The sequence below is a fragment of the Argiope bruennichi genome, chromosome 9 (assembly GCF_947563725.1).
Source record: "Argiope bruennichi chromosome 9, qqArgBrue1.1, whole genome shotgun sequence".
Taxonomy (NCBI): Eukaryota; Metazoa; Arthropoda; class Arachnida; order Araneae; family Araneidae; genus Argiope; species Argiope bruennichi.
Window position 1 is genome coordinate 2,785,540 of NC_079159.1, and position 17,654 is coordinate 2,803,193.

The 17,654-nt window shown below is 32.2% G+C and overlaps 1 protein-coding gene across 1 annotated transcript; it reads left to right on the top strand.

Annotated features, from left to right (window-relative positions):
• Positions 1-670: 670 nt before the first annotated feature.
• On the top strand, positions 671-17,246 carry LOC129983935 (uncharacterized). The gene is made up of 4 exons (XM_056093660.1): positions 671-687; positions 9,398-9,671; positions 15,726-15,800; positions 16,616-17,246. The coding sequence occupies exons 1-4, from the start codon at positions 671-673 to the stop codon at positions 17,051-17,053; spliced, it is 804 nt and encodes a 267-aa protein (XP_055949635.1). The 3' UTR covers positions 17,054-17,246.
• The last annotated feature ends 408 nt before the right edge of the window (positions 17,247-17,654 follow it).

Here is a 17,654-nt window from a genome sequence, read left to right on the forward strand (position 1 = left end):
GTGACTGTACTTCTATATACAACATTCATTTCTTTTCTAATTGCATATATATTTGATTTAGAATAACTTAAGCCTAAACTTTGGCTATAGTGAAATAATATTCTTTAGAGCTATGAATCGAATTTAAAAAAAAGAAAGAAAGAGTTTAGTCATCATTGTATGCAATTATTAGATTGAGTGAAAAACTGGTTAAAACTCCCTCAAAGTACAAAAAGAAAAAGTGATGATGAATTCGAGTAAATAATTGTGTATTTAATATTTTTTTTAATAAAATTTCTTCACTACTTTCTGTGACTACTTTTGTGAAATCACTTATATATGATGTTAAAAATGAAAGTTAATGATTTCCTCTTTCGTATTCTAATAAAAGTATTATCCTCAACCTGCATAAAATTGACCTGGAACGCTAGTGTTCATATTTTCCTTTCTGAAGTCCCTCATATCAGAGCTTTTTGCTTCATGCCAAGTTCTTCAATAATTCTTTCTCCCGAACGACTATAAGTCAGTACCAAACAGCAGTAGTTAATGTCGGTAGATCGTAGACAGAATTTGTTTGTGATACTAGTACCGGTCGGTTGAGGAGGCACGTATTGGGGGATTAGTAATAAGGCGAAAATAACAGTTGAATTTGGAAAACAATGGGCCTGATCCATCCACAGAAAAGGACGCAATGATCCAGGAGAATAGGTGAGTTTTAATTTTGCCATGTATGTGGAAAAGGAATTTGAAATCTGTTCTCAATTTTGAAGTGAATTTCCTTCGTCAAGTCGGAGCCTCCGAGAAGGGTACGTTCTCTTCTATGGATCTACAACAGCAGAAAAGGGGAAGTGACTTGGCAATGGTTGCTTTTCGCTTAAATGTATTGTTTACATCTTTTTCCATTCTGTTTTTTCCTCTTTTCCTTGAATGAATTATGAAAAATAAATTTAAATTAACAGGTAATTCCAACGTCATTTACCTGCTTTAAGTTGTTGATAATTTTATATAGAGATATTAAAATAATCAAACATAAAATGTAATAAACTTATAAGATGTTTGAAATTTGTGTGTATGTATATAGAATCGTAATCGATTTGAAGCACTTGCATTTGACATTTAAAAAAAACTAATTTCAGGAGATAATTATAAAATTATTTCAGACAATATTTTTCTTTTTTTAATATATTTTATGGGTAATTTTTGAACACTATTTGAAGGTAAAAAACGTATAAAGATTATTGAACTTATTGCCTGAGTCACGTCGTCCATCTGATTCTTTAAAAGTCAGTTTTCCCCAAGCAGTACCATGAGGAAGCGTCTTTGCACTTTTCAACAGATTTTTTTTTTACTCTCCAACAATTGAAATTCTATTATTAATATTCATACTCTGTTCTTATTAATACAGTTAAAATGCACTGATAATATCCAGTTTTCTTTTTTGCCTCTACTTAATTTTGCATTAAATGTCTTGAGTTTGGAGTAATTATTTAAATATATATGAATCAAAACAGACATAATTTTTTGACTGTGCTCTTCTGTTTTTTGATATGTGTAGCATATACCTGTAATATGTGAATCTAGAATCTTGCCCTTATTATTTTTTCAATACTTATAGTTTATTTTTTAAATGGAAGACTTTCACTGTCTATCAAAATAAATTTAAAAATTTTGAAACTTGCTGCAAACATTTTAACGATGTCGAGCAAATATTCTTTAGCTACAGAGTTTGACATTTCAAAAATCAATTCGTATTCCACTGACATTAATTTTATGAGTCACTACATTGCAAATAAAGTTTTAACTTTATTTGCAATGCAGAAAGATAAGTATATAAAGGAATGAAGTCTTCTTCAGTAAGATTATACAGACGAACGCCTTTTATTACGAAATTTGGAAGACTGTTCCTTTTTCTGAAAAATCACACTCACACACATACACTTCTTCTAAATAGAAAGAGATATTTTTTTAATGTCATTTCAACGTGGTATTCATTCATAATTTCTTTCCTGCTTGTAAAAGTTCTTCAACAGAAGCACTACAGTTGCCACCGTACAGCTGCCTGTATTGCCTTCAAGAGGATCGGTTTGACATTTGCCAGTTAAGACGTTGCTGTCAGAAGTCTATAGCTGGTAAATAATTATATATCTGGTCATTTTAGGTGCCTCCCACTTTCTGATTATAATTAATAATCAAAACATAAAACTACTGATTAAACACAATTAAAAGATTCAAGTGAGGACAACGTTGCACAGATTTTTCAGTGAAATGTTCAATGAACCCATATAAGTTACGAGTTCAGTTTTTCTGGCACTTTCCTTTTTTTCTGGATTTACTAAGCTTTATGACTGGCCAGAAGTCCAATCTCAAGTTTTGAGGATGTCAAATCATTGAGTGTCACCGGACAAGTTTGCACTTTAACAAGTCGCACTTGTTCATCTTGATCGTATGATGGCGGTGATACGACCTAAAGACCAGACAATTTTCCCTGTGACGTCAATTCCATTGAGAATCTCGATGACTTCCCAACTATCGCTAATGTCAGTTACATTGATCTCATTTTCTTTAATTTTTTTATCCAGAGAATGGGAGAAAAAAAAAAAAAAACTTTTAAAAATCTGGGTCTAATATTGTCACAAATAGTAGATTGATCCAGAACTTCAAAATATACAGCTAAAATTGTCGTACAAATTTTATTAAAATTCAGCACACATATTTAATGTCTATAGTGAAGACACCTATGAAATTTTGAACCAAATCCAAAGGGGTTGGTTGACCATCTGTTGGTCTGTACTTTCAGAAACGTAAAAGGCAATGACTTAAATATATCAAATTCATTATAGGATTTTGTAACTATATGTGTAATTTTGCGCCAAATTTTTATTTGAATCGGTTGGAAAAAACGCAAATTCGATTTTCAAATACTCTTAACCGCAAGTCAGGGATGAATGGCTAAAAAGATTCGCCAAAGATGACACGATAGATTCAGTAAAAATGCTAAATTCACGCCAAATGTTAATATTTCATTACTATTGCCAAAGGCTAATATTCGTAACTGTTGTAACTATCTGCCCTAAACTAAACACTGTAACTAAAGGTTATTCCTTTATTGGGCAACCTTAAATTTCAAATTTCTCTGACACTATTGTTTCTTAATTTCTCTTTTATTTAATAAATATCTTGATTACGTTTTCTTTGTTTTAAAGTAATGGTTTAACGAAATCAAAGTTGTGGGACAAGACTTAAGATTTTTTGGAGTTATTTCATTTTGTGCTTTCATTTAATTATAAAAGCGTATGATCGCATTTATTCAAATTGTAAAATCAAATATTGGTTAAGCGTTTGAACATTATTCTAAAAACAATTCTATCTCTATATTCCCAAAAAATATACTTTTTTATGATTAAAAAATGTTTTATTTTTTAATTAAAATATTATTATTAGTTTTTATAAAAAAGCTTTGTCATTTTTTCATATTTTGTTTTAAAGTACATTCAATTTTTTGCTGTGTATTTTTTTGACACGGTGTAGTAAAATCAACTCTTTTAAAAATGATCCGGGATGAAATGTTTTGCTATTTCAATATGATAAAATTGCTACTTAAAGCTACTTCTAAAGAGATCATATTAAAATGGATACAAAGATGTTTGATTTCGAAAGTTGGGTGGAGGAGGGGCTCGAAAATTCCACAAGGCTTAATTTCGCTCAACTCGAGACTTTCACAATATCTAGAATATTTTAAAGTGAAGAAAATGTGGTCTCTTTCATGATTAGCAGTGTTTCGAAGCAGTTCTACAATATTCCAAACTGTTTGCGATGATAAACGGCGTCGAAGAATCTGTTCGAAACCAAATTTCCTCCATGGAAAGGTTTCTTCTCAATCACTTCTATGCTGTCTCCAATTAAATTGATAACAGACTCACGGTACCTGGGCATTCTCGATATTATTGAGCCCTCAGCGGAAAAAAGAAAGTGAATTACAAAAAGCATCGGAGGGTCATTTCCTGAGGACAACTGCTATATTATCTTAGAGGGAAGATCACCAACAATTCCCAGATAACTGCGATCTAGTATTAAGGAGATTAAATATTACTGCAAAGCATTAGGTACGATTTTTACTCGAGGCGAAAGAGAATGTCTCTGGAGAACGGTTAAGAGAAAGAATTATTGAAGAGGTCCCAGATAATCAAAATGTTCCATCATATTAATGATAGCATCATCTAAAAGAGAACACCTCTATGAAATAAAATAATTATTTGGTGCTTCAAGTAAAGTGAAAGGCCCGTTGAGTCTAAACGATTGCTTAAAAGAAGAGCGCGAATCTAATTGAATCGATATCAATAATTTTAAATCAATTTCGTGCTGAGAAAATATAACTTATTGGAGATATTCATAAAACCTTTTCTGCATAAGTCTTTCTCCCAATGATAGAGATTACCTTCGATATTTATGGAAGTCTGTTAATGGTGAGTTAAAGCATTATCACCATTGTCTAGTTATATGAGTATCGTGTAGACTATATCCTACTAATTCAACATTAAGTATCACTTAAAACAGTTTCACGAGAAATCGAAGAGGGAATGTCGTCATATCTCCAAGATATTGCTCAAAAACTTATGAACATTTTTTTTACATTGATGATTACATTATAAGTGGGGAAAATATAAAGTATTTTAATTTATTTTTGAAAGTTACATCTATGGAAATGGTAGAAAGAAAATATGGCTTTAAAAGGTCGGAGCAGCCGTGGCGTATCGAAGGTAACAAACGTCCGGGGCGTTATATTTTTTCATCAGTGGTTTTGCAGATACAGATAGAGCCCGAGATATGGCATTTTTTTCACCCTATATATATTATATTTTATTTCAAAAACGAAATAAACGGACGAATGTTCTGTTCCGATGGCACTCAGTGTATCAATGCTCTCTTCAGCCCTGGTCGCATGTTGATTCCATTGCTACAGAGACAATTGAAACCAAAAGGCTAGGCATGATTTGGAATAGAAGAATACAAAGCCTGACACTCTACGTGTTAAAGCACTCGGAAAAATAATTCGTTGTATAATTAGTTATTCAGGTTAATTCAGTTATTACAAGGAATTGTTTATTGCTCCGAAAAATAAATATATTTAATTGTTTTAAAGTTGAATTTCTCCGAAAAATTAATCTACGTCGTTTTGTTATTCTGTAGGTATTTTTAATAATCAAAATTAACAAATAAATAAATAAAATGTCAAAATGATGTACCGTCTGAATGCTGAATGAGAGGAGACATCCGAATGGGGCTTAATATACCTGATTTAAAGGAAATGTGCGTAGGAAAGCTAAAAAATAAAACTACTGTGTTCTGCCCGTTGGTTATTTAATCCTATCAGTGTCACATGCACCGTTTTATTAATACCTAAAATGTTGCTTCAAAACATTGGAAAAATGAAGATATCAGAATGTTGCTAATTTTAATTCGAGTAAGTAGTTTTGAAGAATTCCTTTTCTTAAATATAGTTTACTCATTTAATAGCTTTGAACTGTGTTATTTTTTCAAAACTGTTTATATTATGCCCTAACTGCTATTGAGAAGAAAGTGGTTAATCTTTTAAGAATAGTTGCGAATTAATGAATGAGGATACGAAATGAAAAATTATTGAGAGGAAGAATTATCAAACGATTTGAAGTCAGAAGATAACAAACGGACAACAGGTATGCTTCTTCAAATGAACATTTTTTTTTCTACCCCTTTATACGAAATGGTAATTATTGAGAAAAAGAATTATCAAACGATTTGAAGTCTGAACATAAACGGACAACAAATATGCTTCCTCAAATGAACATTTTTTTTTTTTTTTTTTTTTTTTTTTTTTGCCCCTTTACTAAAAGCAGTAACAAAATAATTGGTAAAAACAATTCCCTCAGTCTATTGATAAACCATTCAACTGTTGTTTACCCTTTCTTGACAAAATGTTGACATTGTTTCATCGAATCTCTTTTTTACTTCTGCAAATTTACGGCACGCAAGTTTCCTTAATGTCTCAATTGAAAGGCAGTTGAAAGCTATTCTATTGCAAAGAAATCCCTCGCTGTTTCAAACAACCATCGAAAACAACTGAAAAGAGCTCGCTTTACTTTTTGTTGATACTATCATTATTTATATATTTCTCCATGTCACTGAAACTTTAAAGGAAGAAAAGAACGCTGGACTATAATCCCTCGACTAGATTTAATCCTTCCGATTCCATTCAGTTGTGCCCACCGACTTTCCTCCATCATCAAGTGACAATTTGTATAGTGCTATGTCTTAATTCAGTGGTCCTTTTTCCATATCGCCGCTGCTGCCATTCTTAAAATAGCAAATTTGGCGATGAGAAAGTCTTCTGACACGCTTTGCTTGCTTTGAAGGTCATGCCTCATGCGGGAGTGAACAGTCGTTTCTTGTAGTATTTACAGAAAATTAAATACACAAATGATTTTAGAATCGTTTTAACGGCTTATTTCGGTTCAAGGACCAGGGAAAATAAAATCGTAAAAAAGTAATTTTCAGTAATTCATGTGTCGGATTTTAAACGCATTTTTCTTGTGTGTGTATTTTAATCTTTCGTTTTTCTCACATTAATTTTTATATTTGTAGTTCTGTAGCACAAAATATATTTTTGTGGAACTATTTGTTGTTCAACAACCTTAATATAAAAAAAAAAAAAATTTCTTCCAAAAAAAAACAGTATATTTCTCTATATCTAGTGTTTATTAATTTTTAGGCTTTTGTATATAAATGTTATGGGTTACCAATAATTTGAATCATTGCTATATTATTGAGAGAGCCCCCCCCCCCCCTGTAAAAAGGGACTGTGCAAGCTAGTGTGTGAGTGTCATTTTCATATGAGCTAGAAGTCAGACTTCTGCCCTCGGAAGCTCAGGGGTTTTTACCCTCAGAAGCTACTGCACCCCTCTTTCCCCGATCTCTTGGACTTGGTTTGAATGGGTGTTCACTCCAAGGGGGATAAGCAGCAACAACAGCTACTACTACATTATTAAATTAAAAAGTATATCATCGATGGTTCGTCATTTAAAGTCGCACAATCTTCTTCAAATATTTTAAAATCTTCATTGTTTATAACATTTCCTTACCTTTTCTTTTAACCTGAAAATAAGATGATTATTTGAATTGCAAATAAGTAAAATTGGCTTGAGTAGTCTCCTTGGAACATTATCGAATATTTTCTAATAACGTTATGTCCCTACTCTCTCTGTCTTTTCCTACTCTCTTTTAAACTCTTACTGTCTTGCTAAAAGAATACAATTGCGATTAAACAATAAGAACTTTCGACTTCTGAATCAAGGAAGTTTCGTTAGAAAACCGCTCGAGACACATTTGCTTCATATCCAAAAAACATTATTTCTGACAGCTTTTGCCAAAAAAAAATTTTGTTAATAGTTATTATGTCAATATTTCTATGATTTGGGACCTCTATCTCTATTTACAATAAAGATGAATGTGTGTGTGGCAGTTGGACTGACAAATGTGGTGCATGTATACTTTGGAGGATGGAACATGAGCACTTCGAAGCGAGTTTTTGGAATTTTAATTTAGATTCTGCTTAGTTAAAAAAAAAAAAAAAGCTATATTTTGACATTTTCTTGAAATAAATACCGAAAATATTATTACAGAATAAAATAAATTTTTAGACCATTTTAAAATTTAAAAAATTAATCTTTTTGATGAAAATAATTTTGGAAATCATGCAATTTTTTTTCTAAATCTTTGTAATTTTTTGAACATTTTTTCTGTGCCTAATTTTCATCAATAGCTTTCATTGTCGATCTAAAATTCGAATTGTCTTTACTATTCCATCAAATGTTTAATTGTGTTATTTTTTTTTTCCTTCGTTGAAAGCTGAGCAAGAAGGATTCTGTTTAATGCCTGTGCAGCCTACTCGAGGAATTACCAGGTTGCGTGAGTTACAGTACCGCGAAAATTCCAAAATTATCAGAATAGTTATATTTTTAACATTATGGTGTCATGGTATTTGACTCTATTTGGATGGTTCATACGCAAAGAATTATTCTTTTTCTGAAAGAGGGCGCTGCGCCACCTCCCAAATATAAACGCGACTTTTAGGAATATATCATTGAGTATGTGTGTGACTTAAATAAAACCGTTAACGGAACTGCTGTTTCCCGTTCTTCCCTCGGTAGCTATTGGGGTGAGTTTTGGTTTTGGTTTCATATAACTTAATTGCAAATACACGCACAATGAACAGAAACGATTGTAAGTTCATTAAAATAACGCAACTTCGATACCTTTCACAATTTGATGCTTAAAAAATATTTCTTGGGATAACTATGAACATGAAGTTATGCATTAGTTTTAATTGAAAGTAAACTCAACCACTATCCTCGGCAAACTAGCTGCTCACCTTCTTCTTCTTGTGTACAGCCGACCACCCCGCCACCACGGAACGTAGCAGTATCGGCAGGATTTGTTGTGGCCGACTGCTATCTTCAGCACAGTTCTTCCATAACACTGACCAAACCGATCTTATCTTCGTGGCAGTTGGTCTTCATCCGCAAAACGGCCAGTCACTGACCTTCCTTTTCGTTTTCCTATCTTCCTAATAAACAAGGTACAGGCCATCACTTAGAGAAAATCTCCTTGAAGTTCTCAACATTCCTCCAAATTCTCGCTTCACAACAATAAAAATCCAAATGCTTTCAAACAGTTGGTAAGAAAACTGACAATTTTCAACATCATGTCGTTTAGTATTTTAAGATTATCTGGTATCAACAGTACTGAGCTTAAGTCATCCTTTTCAACTTTCGGATTGTTTCTTGATTCCGAGACTTCTAGGCATTCCTTTAAATAGTGGTAAACAGCACCGATTCTTCCACAAAGGCATTTATTTTTCTGAAGATTCTTCGAAATTTTTGGAAGCATGCAGGGAAATCTCACATGTCCTGATATAATTTGGATTACCAGTGGATGGTATCTTCTTATTTTTATTTCTGGGTTAGGAATAAAGTCGTAATTTACTATTCCTTTTTTTAGACATGTACCATCTGTCAAACCATTTTAACTTCATTTCTTCTCTAAATTCCCATTTTAAGACACTATTTGATTTGGGGACAATTGTATCGACACTCTCTTTCTGTGCCGCCAATTTTGCACATTGATCCACCTTTTCGTTACCATATGTTCCATTATGGTCACAAAAAAGGAGTCAGTATATAATAAATCAATTATTTTCCGATTCCAGCAGCAACAACACAGCAAACAATTGCTTGTGTTGTTAGAATCAGCGCGAGTCTGATTCTACGGACTCGACATTTCCAAGAAAATGACGCCAGGAAGAAGCTTTCACTTTTCTCTTATGATTTAACTCAGTGTGTACAGAAAAATGAAATGCCTGTCGGCTTATCTTCTCACTTTCAAGATCGCTTTGGGGGATTTTTCGAATTGTTCACTCACCTGTGAACGCAGAAGTGAACCTCTCCAGAACAAATCCATTTCCTCTTTGGAATAACAGTGAAAGGGATGTTGCCGCAGCCAATCAGAGAGCGATCAAACGATTTTCATGTGTGGTCATTCGTGGGATACTAGACGTATATAAAGCAGAAGGAAAAGAAAATCAAGAACCTCAGATTTCAGTTGAGAAAATTGGAATAGTTGTTACTGTTCTACCTTCTGGTAAAGACATGGAAATACAGGTAAGCTGTTTGAAAGCATTTATAGTTTATTTAAGTCTTGTAGATTCAAACTCGCAAATTAAAAATAAAGCCATCTTTAAAGAAATTTTGAATTAGAATGTAAATTTGATTTTTTTTTTTCTTTTAGTTGTCAAGAAATTATTCAGTTCCAATTCTCTCTCTCTTTTTTTTTTTTTTTTTGTATTACTTTCTTTTTTTAGAAATAATTTTAACTGCATCGTATTTTATTATTAAGAAGTATCTATTAATCAAAATCACCAAGTTCCAATACTTGAAATTATATTAAAATAACCAATAAAATATTCTATATAGTTGTGTTTTTTTTTGTATTTATAGATTTACTTACTTACTTTTAAATTATATTTTTAGTTTATCTACTTTTAACATTTTCTGGGAAAAAAAGATTTATTGTCATTAACTATTTTATTTTAGTTAGTTAGTTACATTAGTTATTTTATTATCGCTTATTAATCCGTTATACCAATTATTGTTGGTTTAACATTTTATACATTTGTAAAAAAAAATTTCGTGCACCAAATTTAAAAAATTAATTAGTATATTTTTAAGAAATTTGTGTATACATGTTGTATATATTAAGATCTAAAACAATTTTTTTCTTTCATTTAATATTATTAAGAAAGGCAAATTACCACCTGATTTTATGAAATAAATAAGGAAATGTCGAAATTGTTAGATTGTAGATATAGTTCGTTCTAAAAGTTTTAACACACTTTTGAAAGCCTTTTGCAAATTTTGCAATTTTTTTTTTTTTAAATTTAGGGCAAACGTTTGAATATGCTTTATTTTTATACCGAATATTGATGTTATTTTTCTTTAAATAGGTAAAAAATTTGAATGGAAATATGATGAAAATTATTTCCAAAGATTCATTTGATCGTATAGAACATTGAAGCAATTCCCAAAATTTTGGGAATAGTTACAGAGAATAAATAAAAGATCTCATTTACTCACTCACCTAATTTGTACGTTTGCATTTTTAAATTGTGGAAATGCACGATATTTTTCAATAGATAACTTATTTGCAATTTCTTTTTAAATATATGATATTAACTGAAATTCATTGATTAAAACTTCCATAAAATGCAAGAAAATGTTTGATTAATAATGTATTTAGTTGGAAAAGCTTTTTAAGTAAATATTATTTAGAATTTTTTTAATTGCTCTAAAAATTCTTGTAAATTATCCAATTTATTGACAAACTAAGTAAGTTTTTAAGAATTAGTACTTTCAGAATTTCAATCAAAGCGTAGTAGTACATAAATTTACAGAAAAATGAATTCAGAAAAAGTTTCCAGCGTGCCACTTACTATTAAAAAAAAACGACAATATTAAATTTTAGAAAAACACCATTGCGTAATTTTACTTTCATTGGACTACTGTATTTTTTTATGTTTAGTGTTAGAAGACTGGGAAAAAAAGCACCGATTTTTTTCACCCCCCCCCCGACAAATAAAAGTTAAAACTGTTTTCGATTTCGAATGGAAACACTTTTTCTTTTTTTCCCCCCGTAAATGCAAACCCAATACAAAGCTAATACTTGAGTGTTCATAATCTATACTTATAATAAAGCTCAATGTGTGTGTGTGTGTGTTGGCGCTCTACAGGTCAGGTCATTTGACATACAGCTATCAAATTTGGTACATGTATACCTTAGAGGTCGGGAATGTGCACCTGGGGTCCCTTTTTTTGAAATTTTAATTAGAATTTTAATTATTAGTTAAAACTAACTTTCCCGCCAAAAAAAATCTTCCATTTTCCCCACCGCCAACTTTCAGTTATTTTTTTCTCCCAACAGAATTGAGGCTAGGGTTCACATTTTTCGGCGGATTATTTCAAACGATTCTGTTTATTTTCTTAATGTTTTATGCATTTAAAATTAAACATTGTTAATTAATCCATGTTTCACATTCATTCTGGAGTACTTTTGAATTAAAATAACACAGAATAAAGGAAATTAAAAATGTATAATCTGCATAGCGTTACCCCAACTGGCGTAGAAAAATTCACGCACTTGCGTTAACGTAACTGGCGAAGAAAATTCACGCATGCGCATTGTTTTCTGACTGTTGACATAGCAACCAACGGATGATTTAAATTATTTTTAGGTTAATTGCATGCTTTTTTAAGTAAATTGTATTTATGTTAGTTATATATATTTTTGTATATGCTTATAGTTTTAAGTACATCGTTTTTTAAGTATTTTTTTAAACCTGTTTTCGACCGATTATTTTAAACGATTCATTTTATTTTTTTAGTGTTTGATGCATTTAAAATTAAATATTGTTAATGAATCGATCTGTTCATGATGAATCTGAGAAATTTTTGTTGACAAATTCTTGAGATATTACATAAATTAAGAAAGATATTCTTTAGTGCCCATAAAGTCTAAACGCTCAGTGACTCTATTATCAGTAATCATAGTATTAAAAAAATGCTTTGTTTCAGTAAAAAATATTATTATATTAATTGCAGATTAATCATTTACACTTTAATTTAAAGCATAATTTCTACGAGGGGTAACAGAAAATTAGAGAGATACATATCAGGCTATGACTGAAGGCCCTTATAATATTATGAGTGAATTATATGACTATCAAAATTTGAAGTTTTAAAATATTTTGCCGAAGAATCTATTAAAGTTGGAATTGCGTAAAATATTTAATGGTACGACCGGAGTTTAACCTCCTGCTTGGAGCAATTTTTAAAAATCGCCAACAACGACCTTGCGAAATGTTCAAAAGCAAAGGAGCAGATGTTCAATTATAGTGCATAATAAAGATTGCCAGCTTTGGAGCGTTATCGCAACTTGGCGAAGAAGGGGGTTAAACTCCGGTTCAACCTATTTAATTATTAAAATTTAAACGAACATTAAGATTGGCGAACCGGCTGGTCGCCAAAGGCGGCTAGTATTTAATATGCCAAGAATAGCACACATTGAGGCCTATCAAGAAAACATTTATTTTTAAAATTCAAAATTTGAATACTATAAAACGTTGTTATTGCTGTTATTATTTTATAAAAAAATTTTTTAGTGAAATTAAAAAAAAAATATGTAGGTTTTTCAGAACGGGTCTAAAGTTTGATTTTTTTTTATTGATTTTTAACATTGATTTTTAATTTTTAAAAAATACCAATAAAAGGCAAATTTTTGTTTTCAAGTATAAAAATATGAAATTTAGAATATTAATAACAGTAAAAAAATAACTATATATGTTCCACGTAAAATTTAGTTATCTGGATTAGCAATAAAATGTCGATTTTTCACAAAATGGAGATCTGTTGTTGACGTTTTCATTTACTTCTAGTTTTTTTAATTAATATTTAAAATCTTGTAACCCTACTCACAAAAACTTTTTTAAATTAAATTGTGTTTTCTAGACTCATCGTAGTTTATTATTCATTTGTCATATTTAATAGGAATCAAAATTGATTCAATTCCGAAAGAGTGAAAGAAGATTGGATATAATCCAACACAAACACAGCGAAGAAATACAATTTTAACAGTAAAAACATAAAATTATTAACATAATAAAATAAGTATATGGTACTGTGATTAAAAAGTATCTGAAATACTTCATTTAAAATACACCCTATAGTTATAGATATCGTCTGCAAATTTTATTAATTCTTTTCATGATTTCTATAAACATCTGGCAATAACGAAGAATTCATCGTCTGATAATAAATTTGCTTTTAATGAGATACGAATTTCTACTTTGTTAATTTTTTTGAAATGGCAAATTTGTGTAATAAAAAAAACAAAAAAAACATGCATTATATTTTGTTTCCGCAGTGAAATTTCTGCTACGAAAATGTTCGAAATTTTCCAAAAAGTTTTTAAGAATGACTGTTTGTCAAAAACAACAGTACTTCGATTAGTATAAAAAGTTTAAAGATTGTAGAGAATCCGTCTTAAATGATTCGCGATTTGATAAACCATTCATTTTGATTAATGATCGTTTGATAATAGAAGACATTATTAAACAAGTTTCTATATCATATGTTTTCCTGTCAAGCAATTTTAAAAGATTATTTAGGATTGCGACGCATTGCCTTTCGAGTTTTTCCAGAACTTTAAATTTGTTCGAAAAACAGCGACGTGTTCAATTCATCCTAGAGATGCTTTCTCATAACGATTCCTTTCTAAAACGCATTATTACCGATGATAAAATTTGGATATTGTTTGCCAATGGATTCTAAAATCCTTCACGCCTTTTCGCATGCGTTAGGAGTCATATTTGTCTCTTTTTTTATTTCCAGGGCTGAAATTGCCTCTTCCGGACCACTGTTTTGAACTTATTAATTCGGTAAAAGATCATTCGCTAGGAACTCTGGAGAGATTTCCCAAAAATGATTTTAAGGGCTTCGATGGCCTGGTGATAAGGTCTCGGCTTCGGAACCGGAGGATTTCAGGTTTGAGATCCAATTCCACAGAAGTACCGTCGTGCAAGCGGATCTGGTGCACGTTAAATCCGTTGGGGCCGAACGTCATAACGCTAATGTGGCGTGGAAGTTTGGAGAGGGGTGTCAGCTTAGGTGTCTTCCTCATCATCTGATCTCGGTTTAAAATGACGAGATCTGTCCCAAAACAGCCCTAGTGTTGCTTTAAAACGGGACGTTGATGTAATTCAACTAAACTAAACCCAAAAATGATTTTAAAGCATGATTGATGATTGCCTTGCATATTTGTAGTTGGTGGAGATTATTATGAAGAAGATAAAATAAATTTTGACCAATAAATTGATGCCATTCGTTTTATAACACCATTCCGAAGCCTTTTTGATCACAACAGTAATGCTAGGTTTACGCTCGGTCAGTTTTAAGACGGCCAGTAGGCAGCACATGCGTAGAAAGGCTAAAAAATGCAGTTCGGTCCATGGCAAGTACTAGTCCCGACGGGACAATAACATGCTCTATATTGTATTTTTTCCTCTTACTGCGCATACGTTTGTAGAATTTGGCAGGGTTTTTTTTTTTTTTTTTTTTTTTTTTTTTTTTTTTTTTTTTTGCGTGGCGTAAATGCATCAACAAGTAACAAACAGACTTCACATTATTTCTTTTGTAAATATGGAAAGAAATTCGACAAGCTCACATTATCGGTTATAAAATGTTTAACCCTTTGGTCGGGCAAAGTAGAAAGCGCATCTCAATTATTCTAGGCAATTTTATGAGGTATTTTCTCTCAGATTGATTCAATGAAATTAAACTATTCTGTTATAGCATTGTGTATAAAAAGCATTTCGTCTCGTTGCAAAAATATTTGGAGCTGCTAACAAGAATTGCATTGTTTTAAAATGATTCCTATTTTGAATAATTAATTATTTTATCCTATAAAGATATTGAATGATTTCCTTTAAAAGTATTATAGGAACTAGAAGGAGTTGCTTAATACAAAGACATTCGTAACAACGGATTTAGTTTAGTTTAGTTTCATTGTATTAGCTCCGATTTTAAAGCTAGGGCTATTTTGGGATGCAAAAATATCATAATTTTGAGCCGTGGTCAGACAACGAGGACGACACCTGAGCTGGTACCCCCTCTCCAAGCTTCCACACAACACTAGCGGGAGGACGTTTGGCCACGCCGGACTTAACGTGTATCAGACCCGCTTACGCGACGGTTCTTCGGTGGAATCGAGTCTCGAACCTGAAGTCCTCCTGTTCCGAAACCGAGATCTTACCACCAGGCCGCCGCGGCATTTCGTAATAACGAAGAGTGTTTGGCATAACTTATAGAGGCAGAAAACTATGTTTAAGTCGCTTTTTAAAGCCAAATGCAGCAGCGGAATGTTTTTTTGTCATGACATCTGTACTATCTCATATGCCGAGTAATTATCTGATGATTCATATTTCTGCACTCTCTCGCACATACAGGATACTTTGTCCTTTTCCGCAATTTGAGGAATATTCTGATGGCATGGCCTCTGAACTGTCTATAAGGAGATAGGGTTAACATGTATAATAATTTTAATTTTGCATTTACATCGTTATTCATTTTGGTTTTTATTCCTTTTTTTTGCTTCTTTTTTGTTAGATTTTGCTTTTGATAGCGGTCCTCCCCTGTTGCTTAGCCGAACTTCTTCGATTAGAGTCAGCACTGGATGAAGGAGTAAGTCCTCTTATTTTGTTGTGAATAAAAAAAAACTGTACACGTGCTGCTAACTCATAACGTGCTCTAACTCATACAGTTTTTTTTAAGAAATACTTAATATCGCTTACTAATTGCTGTAAGATTTTGAATGTAAGATTTTTTTTTAAATTTAAATGATTATTTATCTAAATATTTCAAGTTTAGATAACATGTTATCAAAAATAATTTTTTTTGTGCAAGGAAATAATGAAAAGTGAAAAAGATATCTTTTATTCTTATTCTTGAATTAGAAATGAATCAAAATTTTGGATAGGTTGCAGTAAATTTATTTATTTATTGACAAAGAAAAAAAAAACTTTTTTCAACATTAAATTTTTTACATCGGTTTTTTACTAAACTTGGGTATGGAAAATCAGTCCATTGACGTTTTGCTGAGAGAGAGAGATCCATCCTCATCATCTGATCATGATTCAGATGATGCGGTTCATCCCAAATAGCCATTGTACTGCTGCAAAGTGGGATGTCAGTATAACTACATCACACTAAGCTAAACAGAAAGAAGAAAAAAGTACTATCTAAATATTAATATCGCAGCTCTTTACATAAAGAAAAAAATATTTTTCTTACTTTAAATTAACACAGTTGAAGATACCATGTGCTACGGTTTTTTTCTCTCTCTCTCTAAGAAAAACAGAATCTCTAAAAAGAGGATAAAAGCGCCTGTGGATCCTGTGAATCACATTTCAAAAATTACGAACCTGTGCATTTTTTTAAAAATAATACTTGTTTCATTTCTATATTATATTCGATACAAATGTTTTGTTCCTCGGCAGCCACCGCAACCTTACACTTTCGGCTACGAAGTGCACAATCACCATGGTGACCAGTGGAGATCCGAAGTGAGTGACGGTTTCGGCCATGTGCACGGATCCTACGGCTTCGTGGACAATGACGGGATGCACCGGGAAGTGCAATACATCGCTGATGACGGTGGGTTCAGGGCCAAAATCAAGACAAACGAGCCCGGCATGGACATGCCCAACCCCGCTGACGTCGTCATGGTGGCCACCCCTCCTTCGGACTACGACGCTGCTGTGTACGGTCTAGAGAGAGTGCATCCCATCCCAATGAGGTCCAACAGGGTGGAGACCCAGAGGAAAACATTTCACAGGCAACGCAAATTCTCCCCCCGAGTGCCACCACCAATATATGTGAGAAATGGCAACTTGCAGAGTCCCTGGTTCCCCATGCATACGGTTGCCAATGTTTGAAGAAAGATGTACTTGTTGACTATTGCAGCTGACAATATATATTCTGGCAATGCATAATACAACAATGGTAGTATAAATACGACAGTAGTATAAAAGCTACAAACGGACACATTGCTGGTGATGTGACATGCATATCTTAAAGCTACTGATTCTTCAGTTCCACTCTTAGTTATGTTTTATTGTAAATATAGTATTTCATTACACAAAACATTCATTTAAAAATGTTTGAAACTTGTTTCAATTCGAATATGCATTTCTGATCAATACATTAGGATCACATTCAAGCTTACTTTTTTGTGCTTGATGATATACTTCGTGCACATTCCCATCCTTTCATTGGCGTAGAGATGGTAAACGAACCCAGAATGATATTTTAATATTTAACACCACTTGTCATCAGTGCTTTTTTAAGGCGCCCAGAACATGATTTTTTTTTTTTCTTATCGCCTGTCTATAGCATTTGATTTTAACCTACAGAAGTGGCTTCTTCAAAGGTTTCCCATATACTCTCTAATAAAAATGTTATTTCAGAGAGTGCCCGGCATGGCATTGGCGCACAGTAGTCACGAAATATTAACCTTGGTGGGAATTTAGCATTTTT

Excerpts from the sequence above, each read along its gene's own strand:
- LOC129983935 (XM_056093660.1), top strand. Across the intron at positions 9,672-15,725 it reads GTAAAGACATGGAAATACAG|ATTTTGCTTTTGATAGCGGT; the intron begins GTAAGCTGTTTG and ends CTTTTTTGTTAG. Across the intron at positions 15,801-16,615 it reads AGTCAGCACTGGATGAAGGA|CCACCGCAACCTTACACTTT; the intron begins GTAAGTCCTCTT and ends GTTCCTCGGCAG.